Source organism: Oncorhynchus tshawytscha, unplaced genomic scaffold (genome assembly GCF_018296145.1).
Source record: "Oncorhynchus tshawytscha isolate Ot180627B unplaced genomic scaffold, Otsh_v2.0 Un_contig_15856_pilon_pilon, whole genome shotgun sequence".
Taxonomy (NCBI): domain Eukaryota; kingdom Metazoa; phylum Chordata; class Actinopteri; order Salmoniformes; family Salmonidae; genus Oncorhynchus; species Oncorhynchus tshawytscha.
Window position 1 is genome coordinate 119,163 of NW_024609428.1, and position 19,249 is coordinate 138,411.

Sequence of the window (19,249 nt, forward strand, 5' to 3'; positions counted from 1 at the left end):
TGGAGAGCAGAACAAGTCCAGGATCAGGGTAAGGATAGTTAATGCAGTGTGCTTTATGATAAGAGCTGATCAGAGACCTGTGATAATAATCATGCTAAGTATTTACTGAAGACCTGGAGTAGAGGGAGACTTATCAGCAAACCTGGGGAGCAGTTGTGGAAGAGTATAGACCTAAATGATGTACAACATCCTAGATATACAATGACATAGATGTGCCCTCACCTCATCGTCAGAGCTGTTCACACTCCCGGTGGTCTCCCTCTCGAAGTAGATCTTGGAGGTGGTCTGCTGCAGGAAGTCAGAGATCCTCTGGACCAGGAAGTCCCGGTCCTTGAGGTTGGCGAACAGGAAGGTCATCCTGTTCTTGGTGCTGATGGACACTGGGCTGGGGAAAAAGTTGGAGCTGTCTGCCTTCTCCACTATCGTCACCTGGGAGGGACAGACACACAGAGGTCTGTCACAACAGATATGTAATTCATGTATCAGTCACAACAGATATGTCAGTCACAATAGATGTCAGCCATATGTCAGACAACAGATATGCCAGTCACAACAAATCAAATGTTATTGGTCACATACACATATTTAGCAGATGTTATTACAGGTGTAGCGTAATGCTTGTGTTCCTAGCTCCAACGGTGCAGTAGTATCTAACAATTCACAACAATACACACAAATCTAAAGTAAAAGAATGGAGTTAAGAAAAATATATAAATATTAGGACGAGCAATGTCAGAGTGGCATTGACTAAAATACTAGTAAATTGAACACAGTATAAAATATATTATATGAGATGAGTAACGCAGTAAGTAAACATTATTAAAGTGACCAGTGATTCCATGTATAGTGAGGCAGCAGCCTCTAAAGTGCAGGGTTGAGTAGACAACAGATACGCCAGTCACATGTCAGTCATAAGATATGAGGATGCAACATAAGATACACATCTATTTGATATGAGAAAGTGTTCGATGTAGAACACGAATTACAGTAACCCATCACGTGTGTATTGATTTATTTCACCATCTAACCACATTGTCATTGCACATGAGAATATTGACCTAAGGCCAACATACCATACCAAGCACACAATAGGTTTCACCATATCAACACTTCAACCCACATACTAGGTGACTGAATTGATTCAGTGCCACACATCATAACACTAGACATTAGTAGTCGATCCACATTCTGCCCTGCCAGCGATTGGTAGTTTAAGATCGACATGGCAATGGCTGGGCGAGGAGCAGCCACTGACTAAAGCAGATTGGGAGTGACAGCCCCTACCAGAGTGTTAAGCCGGCTGCTGCTCTTTCTAACTGCCCTGCTAGTAACCCCCTACAGCAGCACACAGCACAACTTGTCTAAGGTAACCTTTCTTTACTGATGGAAAATCTCAAATCTATAGTGGTCCCACATTGACTTATGTCTTGGCATCATCCAACATTGTCACAAAAGTCTAGTTCAACGGTCACCAACCCGAAATCCCAGAGAGCTCCAGTCAGTGCAGACTACTGCTCCGGGCCAACACTAAGCTCCAGGACTATGGTCAATCACCAGAGTCTGTACCCAGCCAGACTCACCTCTCTTAGGGGGATGATGAGGCTGCACAGGGTCTCCTCCTTGGAAGTGAAGCAGATGTAGTTAGTGGAGACAAACATCTGGCCCAGGATGTGCATCTTGTTGAAGGGGTCCAAAGGGTGCAGCCCGTGTGTCCGTCCAGCTTCTCATCCTTGGGCAGACGGAACAAGGCCCGGTAACGCTCGCTCTTAGCCCTGGCATCCAGGTCCCTGGGTGAGACAAGGTTCAAGAGATTGTCTAGTCTAGAGACGGTCAAGAATCTAATACGGAACAATCTGTTGTCTTTAAATAGCAGCAGTAAATTGAGACTAACTGTCGGTGCAGTTCTTGACACAAACCGGTGCACCTGGCACCTACTACCATAACCTGTTAAAAAGGCACTTAAATCTATTGTCTTGCCCATTCACCCTGAGAATAGCACACACACACAACAATCCATGACTCAACTGTCTCAAGGCTTGAAAATCCTTCTTTAACCTTTCTCCTCCACTTCAGTCTATATCATGGAAAGAGCAGGCATTCTTAATGTTTTGTACGCAGTGTATTTCCATACAAATGTATATATTCCAAATACCTTTACAAATACAGTGCCTTGCGAAAGTATTCGGCCCCCTTGAACTTTGCGACCTTTTGCCACATTTCAGGCTTCAAACATAAAGATATAAAACTGTATTTTTTTGTGAAGAATCAACAACAAGTGGGACACAATCATGAAGTGGAACAACATTTATTGGATATTTCAAACTTTTTAACAAATCAAAAACTGAAAAATTGGGCGTGCAAAATTATTCAGCCCCTTTACTTTCAGTGCAGCAAACTCTCTCCAGAAGTTCAGTGAGGATCTCTGAATGATCCAATGTTGACCTAAATGACTAATGATGATAAATACAATCCACCTGCGTGTAATCAAGTCTCTGTGTAAATGCACCTGCACTGTGATAGTCTCAGAGGTCCGTTAAAAGCGCAGAGAGCATCATGAAGAACAAGGAACACACCAGGCAGGTCCGAGATACTGTTGTGAAGAAGTTTAAAGCCGGATTTGGATACAAAAAGATTTCCCAAGCTTTAAACATCCCAAGGAGCACTGTGCAAGCGATAATATTGAAATGGAAGGAGTATCAGATCACTGCAAATCTACCAAGACCTGGCCGTCCCTCTAAACTTTCAGCTCATACAAGAGAAGACTGATCAGAGATGCAGCCAAGAGGCCAAAGATCACTCTGGATGAACTGCAGAGATCTACAGCTGAGGTGGGAGACTCTGTCCATAGGACAACAATCAGTCGTATATTGCACAAATCTGGCCTTTATGGAAGAGTGGCAAGAAGAAAGCCATTTCTTAAAGATATCCATAAAAAGTGTCGTTTAAAGTTTGCCACAAGCCACCTGGGAGACACACCAAACATGTGGAAGAAGGTGCTCTGGTCAGATGAAACCAAAATTGAACTTTTTGGCAACAATGCAAAACATTATGTTTGGCGTAAAAGCAACACAGCTCATCACCCTGAACACCCCATCCCCACTGTCAAACATGGTGGTGGCAGCATCATGGTTTGGGCCTGCTTTTCTTCAGCAGGGACAGGGAAGATGGTTAAAATTGATGGGAAGATGGATGGAGCCAAATACAGGACCATTCTGGAAGAAAACCTGATGGAGTCTGCAAAAGACCTGAGACTGGGACGGAGATTTGTCTTCCAACAAGACAATGATCCAAAACATAAAGCAAAATCTACAATGGAATGGTTCAAAAATAAACATATCCAGGTGTTAGAATGACCAAGTCAAAGTCCAGACCTGAATCCAATCGAGAATCTGTGGAAAGAACTGAAAACTGCTGTTCACAAATGCTCTCCATCCAACCTCAGTGAGCTCGAGCTGTTTTGCAAGGAGGAATGGGAAAAAATGTCAGTCTCTCGATGTGCAAAACTGATAAGAGACATACCCCAAGCGACTTACAGCTGTAATCGCAGCAAAAGGTTTGCGCTACAAAGTATTAACTTAAGGGGGCCGAATACTTTCGCAAGGCACTGTATATGTCACACATTAAAATACATTTGGCAAATGTTTTATATTTCCCATGTATCCTAAAATGCATCCCAAAAACAATTTCAAATGTTATTTTTTTCTTTGGATGAAAAATAAAATAAAATCAGGTCAATGGAGTGAAAGAGCAATTTGCAACCAAGTATGACAGTTGCTACTACAATAGCCATCTGGATGGGGCAACAGTTGCTACTACAATAGCCATCTGGATGGGGCAACAGTTGCTACTACAATAGCCATCTGGATGGGGCAACAGTTGCTACTGCAATAGCCATCTGGATGGGGCAACAGTTGCTACTGCAATAGCCATCTGGATGGGGCAACAGTTGCTACTGCAATAGCTATCTGGATGGGGCAACAGTTGCTACTGCAATAGCCATCTGGATGGGGCAACAGTTGCTACTGCAATAGCCATCTGGATGGGGCAACAGTTGCTACTACAATAGCCATCTGGATGGGGCAACAGTTGCTACTACAATAGCCATCTGGATGGGGCAACAGTTGCTACTGCAATAGCCATCTGGATGGGGCAACAGTTGCTACTGCATTAGCCATCTGGATGGGGCAACAGTTGCTACTGCAATAGCCATCTGGATGGGGCAACAGTTGCTACTGCAATAGCCATCTGGATGGGGCAACAGTTGCTACTGCAATAGCCATCTGGATGGGGCAACAGTTGCTACTGCAATAGCCATCTGGATGGGGCAACAGTTGCTACTGCAATAGCCATCTGGATGGGGCAACAGTTGCTACTGCAATAGCCATCTGGATGGGGAAACAGTTGCTACTGCAATAGCCATCTGGATGGGGAAACAGTTACTACTGCAATAGACATCTATATAGGGCAACAGTATGAGTAGTAGTTAGAGAGTTGGAATCTGACTTGAGGGAAATACATTTGAAAGTCTTGGGCTAATGAAGCAAACTTGGGTGTTCAAAGTTAATAGCGCCATTAAAAGTTCAGCTGTACCTGAAAGGATTATGACAAAGTCGTGCTGTAGATTTAAAGAATGCAAAAGTGTCTGTGAGCTAAACTACTAGAAAGGAACCCAGTTTAAATATACTACTAATGCCTCCTCAGCTGGTTTTCCTCCAGGCACGTTGGAACAAGACTATACATACCTTTCCTCTGAAGTCATTTTTGTTGTTTGTTGGTGGTCTTATGTAGTCATTTAGTTAAGTCGTGGTATATTGTTTATTGAACTGTGTAAAACTTACAATGTCATGCAACCACATGGAATGGTTGTGAATGGTTATAGGTCACCCGCAGCAAAGAATTTAGTGCAGCATTATAAATGACTACATCTCCCCAGAAAACCAATCCTCCTCAACTATCAACCGAACCTATTGAGGGGAGACCAACAAAAATCTATCAACTACAACATCCAGCCTCACCAAACCTTCCCAGAACCTCCCCAGAATCCCCTCCAAACCTCACCTCTTGAGGGCAGACACCTTTTTGGGTGTCTTCCTCTTGAGTTTGGGCAGAGAGCGGTCCTGCTCAAAGCCCTTGTTGTCAAGGAGCTGTCTCATGGCGATGTTGGCCAGTTGCTCCATCAGCTTGAAGGTCTCGTTGATGTTGAGGAAGACCGAGAAGACGTGCTCAGCCACCCGCGTGCTCACCTTGGCCCGAGGAATGGAAGCATGAATGAAGGTTAGAGGGGTGTATGGATGGATAAAGAGACGTTAAAGCGAGGGTAACATGCAGTATAGTTGATATGATTTACAAGGCTCACCTTGACTGCATCAGGGAGGAGGAGTGTGGCACTTTTCTCCAGCTGGGTGATGTCGGCCCAGCGGATCACCAGCTTGGCTGAGGTGGGAAGAAAGAGAGACGGAGAGAGAGACGGAGAGAGAGACGGAGAGAGAGACGGAGAGAGAGACGGGGGAGAGAGAGACGGGAGAGAGAGAGAGAGAGAGAAATTGAAGATGGTTGCATTTATACATTTTTGGTTGCATAAAAGCTGATCGTTTGAAATATACATCACCTCATCTTAAAAAAATACATTGTATCCACACAGAAAATATCAAGGGGCTGTACTATTTTTGGGACTTATGAAGGCTCTTCAAAAGCTATGCATAATCAGTATGTAGAACTAACCAGGTATGCAGTGGTGTGTGTACCTGTGCCAGCATGCCAGTGGTCCCTACCTTCTTTCCCCAGCAGGTAAGAGTAGAAGCAGATGTGGTTGATGCTGAGGTAGAGCCAGCCCTGCCGGGGCACACGGCCCTTCCAGTAGCTACAGGAGTAGTAGTTGACCAGCTTCTCCTCTTCAGGCATGCCAAACAGCTTACGGAACGTACAGATGGCCTCCTTGAATTTGTCAGTGTCATCGTCCTCCTTCACGTCGTGGTTCTTGTTGTACTCGGCGATAATACCCTGGGGGCAAGAGAGAAATAGACGGAGTGAAGGACTTTGAGACAATCAATAAAAGTTCAACAATTCATTTTAAAATAGAGATAGCTAGAAAGTGAGAGTGTGAGTGGCAGACAAAGTGAGAGAGCAAAATAAATCTGGCTAGCTTTTGTAATCTATTCATTGAGTAAGAACTACTTTATCGCCATACAGATACATACAGAATCTGATTTAGAAGCTGTGTCAGTAGCTGGACCAGTTTTTAGGTTACAATAGTAAATACAGCCGGGCTTTGTTATTTGGCCCCTGGCAGGAGTTATTTTGATAATACTAGTTTGACTACATGCTAGGCTAATATTACACCTGGCATGATGAACATTTCACAGGCAAACGTCATATGTTTCAATATCCAAACTGTCAAAATGAATTGCTGACAACCACCATTACTATTGTCACAAACACCATTACAAAAAGATTTGTGAAATTCCACAAACCCCACCATGCAATCCCTTTAAACACAAAACACAACCAACCTTCCAAATCCCAGAGAAGTCCATACTGTTTCTTTAGAGACAAGCATCTGCTAAGTGACTCATATATACACTAAACAGTACCTGAACTTTGCCCTTGACAAAGGTAGTGATGTCATTCTCGTTCTCAAAGATGGACAGTGTCTGCAGGAGGTTCTGCTCCAGCCACTCCCAGTGCTCTGTGATCTCCTTACGGGAGCACCCTATGGAACGAGGGAGGGGAGAAGAGAGGGGTGCACCAGGGAACTTGATTACAAGAGGCTCCCAGGAGAATGTGGAGGCATGGAGTTTCACCCATTATTCATTTTTTTGAGACATTACAGCATGTCGACTGAGACGCTCTTCATCATTCTTACAATTGTATGCAAATTTAACATGTTTAGCATACTTGGAATCCAAACCTACTCTTCTGGATACTAAGTAGTATGGAGGTACATGATTCAGGACCAGTGACAGACGAGGAGAAAGACAGTACGGACAGCAGTAACAAGCTGTTCAGACGGCTAATCAAGACTACTAGACACAACCCACCAGGCTATAAACCTAAGGGTTATTTTAGACTGACCTAAAAAAAATTTTTTAACCAGGCAAGTCAGTTAAGTACAAATTCTTATTTACAATGACGGCCTAGCAACAGTGGATTAACTGCCTTGTTCAGGGGCAGAACAGATTTTTAAACTGTCAGCTCGGGGATTCAATCTAGCAACCTTTCGTTTACTGGCCCACATCAGAAATGTGCCCAAATCAGCTTTTTAAATTACCTTAGAAATATTGTCAAAGTGTGACTATTCCCCTGTCAAGCCCACACTGACTAATGCATGTTTTTATTACTGACAGGCTTGATTATTGCAATGCACTCCTGTCTGGTCTCCCCCCTCAACAAAAAAAACATTGGCCAGCTTTAATGAATTCAGAATGCAGCAGCACGTGTGCTTACAAAGGCCAGGAGGAGAGCACACACACATACCACCTATTTTAAAGTCACTGCATTGGTAAGCCAGTTAGTTTTAGAGTGGATTTTAAAATTGCTTTATTGATTTTTAAAGCACTACGTGGGTTTGCACCCAAATACATGTCTGATATCTTAAAAGCATATGTGCCGGGTTGTCCCTCTGATCCTTTGTAACTGGCCTTTCAGCTGTTCCAAAGGTCACTCAGAACCACAACGTTTGGTGAGGCTGCCTTCAGCCACTATGGTCCTGGCATTTAGAACAGCCTCCAGACATGCTTTTACTTAGGGTTCTTTTAATCTTATTCCCATATATAATCACATTTATTTTTACACATTAGTCTCATGTGTACTGTTATTTTAAGTTCTTAAATGTTTTGTCTTAGATAAATACAAATAACTTTCTCACCTTTTATTTGTTAATCACTTTGAAACACATATGTAAGATATGTGCTATATAAATAAAGTTTGATTCAATCTAGACAGCCCAGCCACTGACATTACTTGGCCATCCCCTCTGCTCGGCCTACATTTACTGCCACACATATGGCGATAAGCTCATGGCTAGAGCGCTATTGGCTAATTAGCTTCGGATATGTTACGATCCTACTTAAAAAGGTGAAATAATAATGCCCTGCAATACAGCACACCTTAAACTCATGGAGAATTTTGAATAGTATTGGCAGGCAAATCCCTATTGGTGCTACTTGTTAGCAGCTACTTAGTGCTAGTGAAATCTGAGAGCCAGTCCAGGCAGAGCCTGCTAGCACAGAAACCTCAGTGTCCATTATCGTTAGAGGCCTCATCCGTCATCCATCTACCCTATAAGTAGCCCACTGCTGCTCATCTCTTAGCTACATTAGCGATGATGTCTGGCAGACAGACTGCTCCACGCTCCTTCTGTGCTGGAGGATGGGCGGATAGGGAGAGGGGAGGGAGGAGTGGTTGCCATTTCAAGGCCAGCCCTCAGGAGTCTTCTTCTCTGGGCTTCCATTTCAGAGAGGTAGAGGGTCTTCTCTCCTGTTTCTTTCCCCTACTCCTTTTTCCATATGGGAGCACTCACTAAGGCAAATACACACGCGCGTAGTCACACACTATTCAAAGTCCTCCAACACGACAGACTTTTCGATCCACCATCTCCGTCCCCCCCATAAAGCCAGATTGAGCTACAGGCCTTTCTATTGTATCATGGATGCTGTGTGTGTGCAGGACTTTCCTAATTCAACTTGTATAATTTTGTGACTAGAAAAGTCAAATTGTTGTGATGCAATTTGTGTTTTGATCTTATTATTTCCGTGATCATTTCATTTTGGGTCATACAATGTAAAATAACAAAGTTATTTCTATCAATGTTATAGGACTTAGGAAAAGTTTATATTCTAATACCGACTTTGTCATCAGTCCTTTGTATTGGTCTAGACTATATGTCTGACAGATGAGACTGACTCACAAACAAAAAGGAGAAATCAAAACATTACCGGTAGGCATGACCTACCTGGTACCCATGACCCCCTAACTAAAACTAAAGAGTCAAGTCAAACTCAAGAGTCATAGTCAAAACCGTTGCAGTGTGCGTGTGTCTCTCCGCTCTCTCGCCGTTCATTTAAAAACAGAGCCATTGTTCATTACGTCTGGGGAGTATAGTTCTGAAGCCTCTCCTTACTTACACAATGATCCCTCTTTAAAAATAAATCCTTCCTTTCCTGTCCGCTTGTCATGGGTCTGTGGGATTGCATTATGGCTCCTCCAGAGTAATAAATTATTTGTGACATAACTGCTCAAGGAAAGAGGAAGGTGAAGATTGGGGTTTCTGTGATGTCACAAACCATTGTAACTAGCCAAAATAGGTGTGATGAGATAGCCCATTTGATTGAGATCGTGTCAGTATCTTACATTTACAGCCCTGAGTTAACCTTTTAGCTTTTCCATATAGGACATTAGGGTGGTTAACCCTTTAACATGCAAAGAGACAGTGTTAACAGATGAAGTCAGCAGATGTAATGTAAGATTTACCATGTTAGCTAATTAACTAAAAAAAAAAGCATGACAGCCCCTCGTATTTTGAGCGAATCACCATCGATTCCCATTCCTGGTATCCGTTTCCCCCAGTCTAGCCCTTTAAGAGCAGTGGGCCATGACGTGATGCTTTGGCATTAGCAGGAAGTGAGAACATGGTGCAGGAAGAGAGGGCCTTGTGTGCAAAGGGGAGGGGGGGAGAGAAAGAAAGAGCGAGAGAGAACTAGACACACAGTACACACCATGAGCAATGATCCAGTAGATTAGGGAGTCAGGTGTCTGGTAAAGGATTCTGTAGGGGGCCACTCGAGCACTGGAGTCCAGCACCACGTCCAGTGTTCCCACCAACAGACCTGCGGTGGGAGGAGCAGGGAATACAGTGGGTTAGGGAGGGAGACACTGTGGGAATATCATGATCGTCTATACAACATTGTTTGGACGTTGAATAGATAATGCATTGATTGTCTTGAGGATGGAAAATAAAACCTGTAAGTGATCCAAGAACTTAAAAAGCAAATACAAACAAGTCATGAATCCTCCGCCTAAAAAAATGACTTCAAAGAAAAAACCCAACAAAAGAGTTTCTGTTTTAGCCCTTTTCGGAAATGTAACAAAGCAGCCCCCTCCACCATGTGAGACAGCAGACCGTTCTGGGACATTAACCCTTGTTAGAACAGTTATGCTCTCCTCAAAAGGCCCTTGATGGAGCCCTCCGGCTATGAGATCACCACTTATGAAATAGAGGGAAGAGGAAGGGGTATTTAGGGCTGACGGGCAGCTGTGGCTTTCCTGTCCTGACTGCTTCATGCCCAATTTATATTATAGGACCAAACCGAGCCACACAAACCAGGGCTGTGCCCATATCTACAAAGCATCTCAGAGTAGGAGTGCTGAACTCAGATCAGTTTAGCCTTTTAGATCATAATTAGATATGTTTATATGGACAGGTGGGGACCTGATCTTAAATCAGCACTCCTACTCTGAGACATTTAGTGGATGGGGTCTGGGCTGGCCTGGTTACACATCCACCATAGTTGCTGGAACTGTGCTGGAAAAGACACAATGAAGAAATATCCCAGCCAGCACAGTACGGTTCAGGTTGGCACTAATGTGTGAATCTGGTATCAATGTTCTTGTATGGAGAAGTGGGGTGGATGGGCAGATGGCACAGAGCTCAGATTTCCCATGTGACAGATCGATGCGGAGAGAAGAAGGTGAGAGTAAAGTCACCTGGAATAAAAGGACAAATCCCTATAATCTAATGAATGAGGGAAGTGGAGAGATAAGATGGACAGATTATGGACTCATGACAGCTGAAAGAAGCCAATAACTCCCGTCTCTTTTAAAGAGTTGTTTTATTACTCTAATACGATACACTAATAATACATGACTAGTGTCTAGCTACTGTCTATTGTAAACCACAAGATCATAAAATAAGAAGAAACTGGTACCACAATTCCCCCCCAAAAAAAAAAATATATTTTTTTTTTAAGTGGAGGAAAAACATCTGAAGTGATGAATACGCTAGTCTTGCTGAAAGGCTTTTGTTGTGAATAGTGATAAGTCTAGTTTTTTTTTTTTTTATGTCTTGGGGTCTACACTAATATGTTGTCATCAAAGTTTGAGTGGAAATGACACTCCTCCAACAAACTCAACCTTTGATAGAAAGAAGCTTTTTGACTGTCATATTCCCCAGTCACCCCGAAACTATTCCCTGTTGGGAATTTTACCATGACAGCTTTTTGCCAGTGGCGCATCAGACGCATAGAATTCTATGAGTCACACAGACCGAGATAGATGAAAAGAGGAATATGGGGAGAGAGGGGACAGAGACAGACATGCAGAAAGGGAGCAAGAGAAACCAAATGTCGGCCAGTCTGGATGATATTCTTCCGTCCATACATGATGTCTGCTGGAGGACTTCTGGGACACCACTCATCTCCACTAGCTGCTCTAATAAAGACATCTGAATACAATTACATCTATGGGGATTCATTTCCCTCCTGTTCTCTCTCTTTTAATCCTATGCAGGGCGCAATCAAAGGTTAGGATGAATTCAATGAGAAGTGCTTAAATAATGATTAAAGGCAAATGGATAATTAATATATCATTAACATGTTAATTGAATATGATCAAAAATGGCTGTATATATCACAGTGTGGGCCTTTAAGAGGCAGTAAGGGCAATTCAGGTTTCACACTGGATGGTCGTAATCAATATGGCCGTCGGTTCTGACAAGTGTAAGGGCTTGAGATTTCCCATCTAAACTAGGCCTATACCTGTAGTTGCATCTCACCGTGAACAAAACCCAACAGACAAACTTTCAACTGTATCTTCACATTAGTCACCATTGATAACTGTACAGAAACGTTATAATATTTATTTGTTTCAAGTGTTAACTGCAATGGCAAAAGCAGAACAAACACAGAGCTACAGTACGAAATCACGGGGAAACAGAAAATAAATTAGATGGGAGAGAACAGAACAGCTTGGCTGATAAGCAAAAGGTTTGTGTGTTAGCCTCCATTTCAAAGGGTTAGCACAGACACCGAAGCTGTTGTTGTTACTTGGGGCTGGCTAATGCAAGGATACAGGATCTGGGCCTTTCTGGCAAACATGTTGTGGGCATATAAGGACATTTTCAGTTTCAAACTTCAACCGGTTGTTTCTGTTGAACAGTGTTAAATCCAGTTCTGCACCCCCAGGGTTGCACATTTTTGGTCTAGCCCAGCACTAACACCACATTCAACTAAGAACATGATGAGTGGACTAGTTGAATTGAGTGTGCTAGTGCTGGGCTGGAACAAAATGTGCAACCATGGGGGTTACCTCAAGACATGGAGTTGCAGAACACTGAACAAATACCTGTGAAGCACCTCTCAGTTGGATAGGCAGGGCATGACCTGAACCCAGCGTTGTTGCAGGGATGTGTGTTAGGGGTTAACACAGGAAGCACAGGTGTCAAGCACAACAAAAGAGACCACTGACGAGTGAGACCCACTGAAGGATGACACCCACAACATCCTGTGACTTCCACGACTACATGCAACCTACAGCTCAAACCGCTCACTCCAAATAATCTGCACAGTTAAGATAAACAGCAATGGAGAGGATTAGTATGCACAGTATTTTATGAAGAAGGAATTAGTGCACCCTACATCATCGTGACAATATTACTTGTTTTGATCAGAGGGGGCTACTTTGCACCCTACCTGCTTTCCCCCTCAGAACACATGATCCTCCACCACGCTATAATAACAAGAGTTAACATGAGCTACTGTACTGTGGTGTTTTGTATATGGTGAAGAGAAGGCGGACCCCAGACCTATAGCCTAGTGTTGACCCTTTAATCCATAACATGAACTTTGGGAAACCACACAATTGTCTGTGACTATATGTTCCTATACATTTGATTGTACTTTCAACACCCCCAACGTAACACACACACACGACCAAAGAAAAACAAGACATACAGAAACTAAGCTCCAATGATGAGAAATGCTTCCTTTGTTGTGGGTGGGGATGGAAAGAAACGAGCCAGAGTCTACATACAGTAGACTGGAGAACAGACCAGCATCATGTGATGTTTTGGACTTTTTATAGATTGGAGAAGCCAGAAACAAGGTCAGAAGCTGGGCTGCCTATTGTTACTTAGCAAAGCTCCATTCTTTGTTCAGTTGAGACGGCTAGTTCCTACTTTCCACCCAAGAGTGGGAAAAAACACCATCTTAGAGCAAAAACAATCAGTTTTCCTCTCCTTTTCATCGGTCTCCATCCTGCTTTCTGTTGGGTCTATTTCAGTGTTTCATCTGGAAAAATATATAGCAGTGGAGGAAGTTCCGATGGGGATTGAAGGAAGGGTCCCACCCTTGCTTTGGGGTCTGGGTTCCCTGCCAGATAATTTTTTATGGAGAAAGACTGAGAAGCTCAGTACTGGTGACTTATTAAAAAATGACTTTCTAAACTGCAAAAATGAACAAAAATACAATTATGCTGACACCATCTAAAATATAACTTCCACATCCAGAAATTAGCGCAATAACACATGTAAAATTATTTCGGAAAAAATGTTTTTACATATTGGACAATGCATATAGTCTATGCATGGTCCATATTATCAGGTATGCTATTAGCAATAAGCATTATCACCTGTAGCCCAACTGATGCAGAGAAGAGCAAATAAATAGGTAGTCCCATGCTTCAGCCTGTCTGCAGTTACCCTATTTGGCTAATCATTAGCCAATTATTTTAACTAGTTATTATGCATAAACACAGTGTAAGCTAGCTACCTGGTAGGGTAACCCAGGGTAACACACCCCTGCCTGTACTTGAGGTAGGGTGGTGTTTTACCTCAAAGCTATCCTACAATTGACCAGTGTTACATATATCCCAAATATCCCCCACGCACTAAAAACTGCCTGGTGCAGTTCATGCATATTTAGGAGTTGAGAAATACACATGCATCGACTGCTTGTCAGAATGCATGTTTCTCTCCTCATGGCACTTGTAACTTGAATGTGCCATGAGAATAATATTCATCTTGCATAGAACACACAAAAAACAAGCCGACTATAAAATAAACTATTCTACTATGGGGTTACCTGATTTTTATATTCATGACTTGTTTGTTTGCAGAGGAAAAGTACATGTGGACTGTTCTAGCATTGGCAGAAATATTTTCTCATGTTCCATATTGTTTTGGATGTGGCGGTAATGATTTTGCTGTGGAGCAGCACCACAGCTAAATGGCTACAAGGAAACACTGGTCTATATTCTCCCAAGTACTGACACAGCACCTAATCACCCCACTGGCTGAGAATCAATATTGTTTCAAATAACAAGAACCTGATGCGAAGTAACACCATACATGTTATTTTAAGTCATGTTTCTCTAACCTAACCCCTGTAACACAGCTGTAGTGTTATTCCTTTTCTTCTTTCCCAAGCCTCAATGTGTACCTACAGGTCAGAGGTCACCAGATAAGATAGATAGGTGACGTAAAGCAGCAGATGATTGTGTGGGTTATGTTCGATGGTCAAAGAGGTCGATGGTTAGAAGTCTAGTCCAAGTGTCTATTGAGGGCGATGTCATCAGGTCTACGTGATGTTAGTCACCCAACACATGTAGGCCTAGTAGAGTTTCAGGTCATAACAACTCCAAAATGTCACACTATTGTGAAATGTTAGGTAATATAGGTTGGCTTATTGTCCCTTGGATAGTGTTATTTTTTGCATTGAAAGTATCAGGTGAATAAGCTCCAATCCAACATTTGGGGTGGAAGGTAGCCTAGCGGTTAGAGCATTGGACCAGCACCCGAAAGGTCGCTAGTTCTAACTCCCGAACCGACAAGGTGAACAATCTGCCCATGTGCCCTTGAGCAAAGCATTTAGCCCAAATTGCTTCAGTGTCGCCGTAGATAATGGCAGACCCTGGCACTGGCAGAGACACCACTCTCCGAGGGGGTCTCAAGGAGAGTGGGGATATGCAAAAAAAAACAAATTCATTTCCAATTTACCTGCGTATTAATACACAATTGTACAAGTGGGAAATAGAAAAAATTTAAGCATACCAAATTACCAGTCAACACTTCACAATTGAAGCTTGACATTTTTCAAATCTTATGACTTAAGATTGATTTTAGGTGAACTAGTCATCTATAATGAAACTGTACAATTTGTTTCTGTTTCTCAGTCTCTATAAATCAATTAAATTTAAAAATAAATGTTGACTTTTCCTCATATCAAGTAGCCTCATAAATATGGCTATAAATCAAAAGCGTTGGCCCTGGTGCCCTTCCATATGCCCCAGGAGGACCAGGTGCTCGCTTGGCTTTCTCTCTGCCCGCTGAAAGGGGTGTTTACTGGGCAATGCCAGTCATTGTGCCCAGGCTCTCTCTTCTCCTCAGCAGGCCAACTGGCACACCACACGGTCCGCTCAGTATTCACATAACAATGACATCATCACATATCACCACCGCACGCTTTGTGTCGCTATCCCGAGACAATAGGGAGAGGCAGAGTGTTGGTTCGGGGTAACTTTCAGTCGCTGGCATGCGGGAAAAAAATAATATCTCCGTCCTTCAGTAAAATGTCAGAGAAATGTCTTGTTGCTGACCAATGAAGTGAGATACTTGCAGGCCATTTTGGCTCCCCTTGTCATATTCATTACTGGCTGGCTGACACTGAAGAGGGAGTGACTGACTGGCACTGAGGACAGCACACAGTTCAACTCTCTTTGACCCACCATGACTGCGACGGCCAGTCTAGTCAAAGCAGGGCTACATAGATACTGTATAGAGAGGGCTATAGATATATCCATACAGAGTCATATCTATGGCTCAGAGTCAAAGACTTGGACTGAATCTACTGTACCTTTAGTGAACCTGACTGACTTTTCAACTGATCATGTTCTATCCTTTTTTTAACAAGGTAGCATCATTCGTAACCCATTTTCATTCTCAGAGTTGCGATGAGTTCAACAGACAGACTGAATCCAGGTCAGCCTGATTGGGATGGCACCCTATGCCCTACATTAATGCACTACCTTTGACCAGAACCCCATGAGCCCTGGTCAAAAGTAGTGCACTACATAGGAAATAGTACACCATTTCAGATGCAGACACAGTCGCCACCACCTACGGTCCTTAAAATGATTGCTCCTCCCTGATGTAGCAGTCCTCCTAGTGACTGTGGACTAATTTGGATGGAGTGAGTGAAGTCGAAGAGGAGGAGATGAGTAGAGAAAGGAGAGGGAGAGATGATTCAGCATGTACTACTCCTGCCGGGAAGAAAGAGTGTGCCTTTGCTCTGCGTGTCTCCTTGTGTATGGGTTGTCTCGGTGGCATTCAAAATTCAGTACGGGAATGACACATCACCAGCCATTTTAACATTCCCTGGGCGTGCTGGGCTCTAATCAATCACAGGTTCATTTCCATTTATTGGAGCCTTTTAACGGTCCCAAGTGCTGGAATTTGTCTTCCCTGTCAGGGAGATGTGTCCAGCCTTATGTTAGCTAGCTAGTAGCCTAATGAGATTACAATTGGAGTGAACTAAGCACAGTCAATGATTATCTATTTAACAAATCTATGCATTTCTTTCCTTGTTTTGTTAATGGTTGAAAAGGTATATAGAAGGCTTACTCTTTGCAACAATATTAATTACAATTTTCCAGGATCACCTAAAGTACAAGGCCTACATAAATAGCCCAGATCTTGGGATGCTGATCAATAGGGTACATTAGCTGCTGAATGCCCACTAGCTCCATTGTATGTTGTTCTATAGGAGGAGGTCCATTAACGTACAACAATGGCCCTATGACTATTCTGAGCCTAAAACCTCATTCAGATAAAATCACACCGGCATGTGTCTAGTTATAGTAGCTCCCGAGTGACACAGCGGCCTAAGGCACTGCATCTCAATGCTAGCGCTGTCACTACAGACTCTGGTTCGATCCCGGGCTGTATCACAATCGTCTGTGATCGGGAGTCCCATAGGGCGGCACGCTGGGCGTCATCCGGGTTATGGGAGGGTTTGGCCATCATTGTAAAATAAGAATTTGTTATTAACTGACATGCCTAGTTAAATAAATAAAATATAGTAGTAGGGGCTATTAGGGTCACGTGTCTATTAATTAATACAGGTCTACATCCCTTCATGCCATTGTCACCCCTTTGATACCCGAGTGACCCGACCCCAATCCCTCACTACGGCATGCAATCTTCTCTCCATCACTAAACATCTGTGAGGCATGAATAATCTCCCAAACCAAGCGAGACTCCCGGCCAGGGGACAATAATTTGTCTTGGCACTGCTTGCACACCAGCTGTAATAGCGTTAAATAATCCTAGCCACGTATATCTGAACTCGACGATGGAACATTCGTGGAGTTGAGCTATGCTTGGCTACAATAATCCATGATTTAGAGACCGCAGACCAGAGACAGTTATATGCATCTCACCCGCTAGTCCTCCTCTGCCGTCCCCGTGGCCCTTGCGTTTCTGGAGGATGAAATACGGATTTGCTCGCTCGGTTATCCACAACGCACCCGCCTGCAACACCTCTTCAGGGTGCACCCACATCCTCGTCCAGTTGATTCTAAAAAGCACATCAAATCCAGCTGATTCAGGCGGTGCCTGTCAAATGAACTGGAATGCTGGTTCGGTCAGTCCAGGGCTGAGGCTCGATGCAGGTCCACCGAATAACACGTACAATTGGACAACGACAACTTGGTTACAGTGTAGGTATAGAACTATGACAGCATAAAGACCCTATTTATTCGCTAAAAACACGCTCTCCAAAAATGAAGGTGATTGGATTCCAGCTGTACCAAAATCATGCAAAAAAAAAATGTGTGCAATACAATCAGTGGAACTAAATTACAAGGTGGCACAATAAAGCAGGTTTCGCATTAAAACAACCGAATATGACAGATTTCTGTAGGGATGGATCTGAGAGCGACACTTCGGTTCGGTCTTTGTTGTTTATTATCTGTGTTGTAACCGCTGTCAGGTGGATATCGCCGACGAGTCCTCGTTCATCGGTCGTCAGATATTTCAGAATGAGCGATGGTTGGACGCTAAATAATGTGCACACAAGCACGTTATATCCAATAGGCTATTTACAATGCCCACTATCCAACATATATGTATGCTGCCTGCCTCCACATCGAACAACAATGTCATTTAATGCAACCCACTCTCTAGCGCCGCTACCGCACAGCTCTGTATCAACAACACGCGTCATAGAGTGGCCACATCGTTACGTCAACTTTGTGGGAGTTGGTTGTATAATTATAGCCTAGGCCTTACGTGGTAATAAAGTATAATTCAAATGACTAAAGTTGTTCGTCGATACGACTTGGCTACTGTTTACAAATACCAGGTGTCGAAACTGTCTTCAGGAGCAAAGCTGTCACTGCTGGCTCTTGCTGTTTTGCATTTGTTGTTTTTGCCACCTGTTACCAATTAGTGAATCAATTGTAATGGTTTCCATTGTTTCTTTCATCTGTACTTTATTCTTTGATGCAAATATCATCAAAGCATTTTATATGTCAGTGGGTAGTCAAATACAATGACATGCCACACACATTTGGGATTTCTTAAAACCTATGTCCAGGGGGTGGAATGAAAAGGAGTTTTAAATTCCCAAGACAGAGGGCTGAAAAGGTACACGAAAATCATATCCAGTTTCAAACATCAGTTCCTTCAACACCACACACCCACAAACCTGTCAGACATGAGTCAACAAATGTTTGTGTGTCAACATGTTGTGGTAAATATGTGGGAGTTGATGGAGAGAGAAATGGTTTATATTCCACAACGTCTCTCTGTCTACAGTATGTGGTCCATGGTCTGCTAAAGGCCTGTACTTAACTGTGCTTGTTTATATATATATATATATATATATATATATTTATGTATATATATATATATATATATATATATATATATATATATATATGTGTGGGTTTAGCTTTGCTAAACTGACTGCACTTTAAGGTTTCACAGCATCCATCGACGCGTGGGAGACCTTGTCTGAGGTTGCTCGACTTTCCTCGACAGACCACATTAAGTAAAAGGGATTCGGAGCTGCAGAGACGAGACCGATGTCACTACACTTTCTGTTGTTGTCGGTTTAGACTGAGGCTGAAGGTAGGGACAAGCAATGTGCACTATTTGTTTTTACCCTCCACCTATTCACCAGTAACCACAGTGGGGCTATGTCAGGGGCTCTGTTCAGTCAGTGTTTGTGTACATAGTCTGGAGGAACAGTTTCATCCA

At 43.0% G+C, this 19,249-nt stretch overlaps 1 protein-coding gene across 1 annotated transcript in view; it reads right to left on the reverse strand.

Annotated features, from left to right (window-relative positions):
• The window catches only part of LOC112238068 (TBC1 domain family member 9), a 28,679-nt gene extending 11,131 nt beyond the window's left edge, over nt 1–17,548 (reverse strand). The window contains 9 exon segments of the mRNA XM_042315262.1: nt 223–429; nt 1,581–1,690; nt 1,693–1,787; nt 5,059–5,243; nt 5,357–5,433; nt 5,772–6,000; nt 6,591–6,709; nt 9,714–9,824; nt 17,428–17,548. Of these exon segments, the coding sequence (XP_042171196.1) occupies nt 223–429; nt 1,581–1,690; nt 1,693–1,787; nt 5,059–5,243; nt 5,357–5,433; nt 5,772–6,000; nt 6,591–6,709; nt 9,714–9,824; nt 17,428–17,548 (1,254 nt within the window).
• Nucleotides 17,549–19,249: the final 1,701 nt, after the last annotated feature.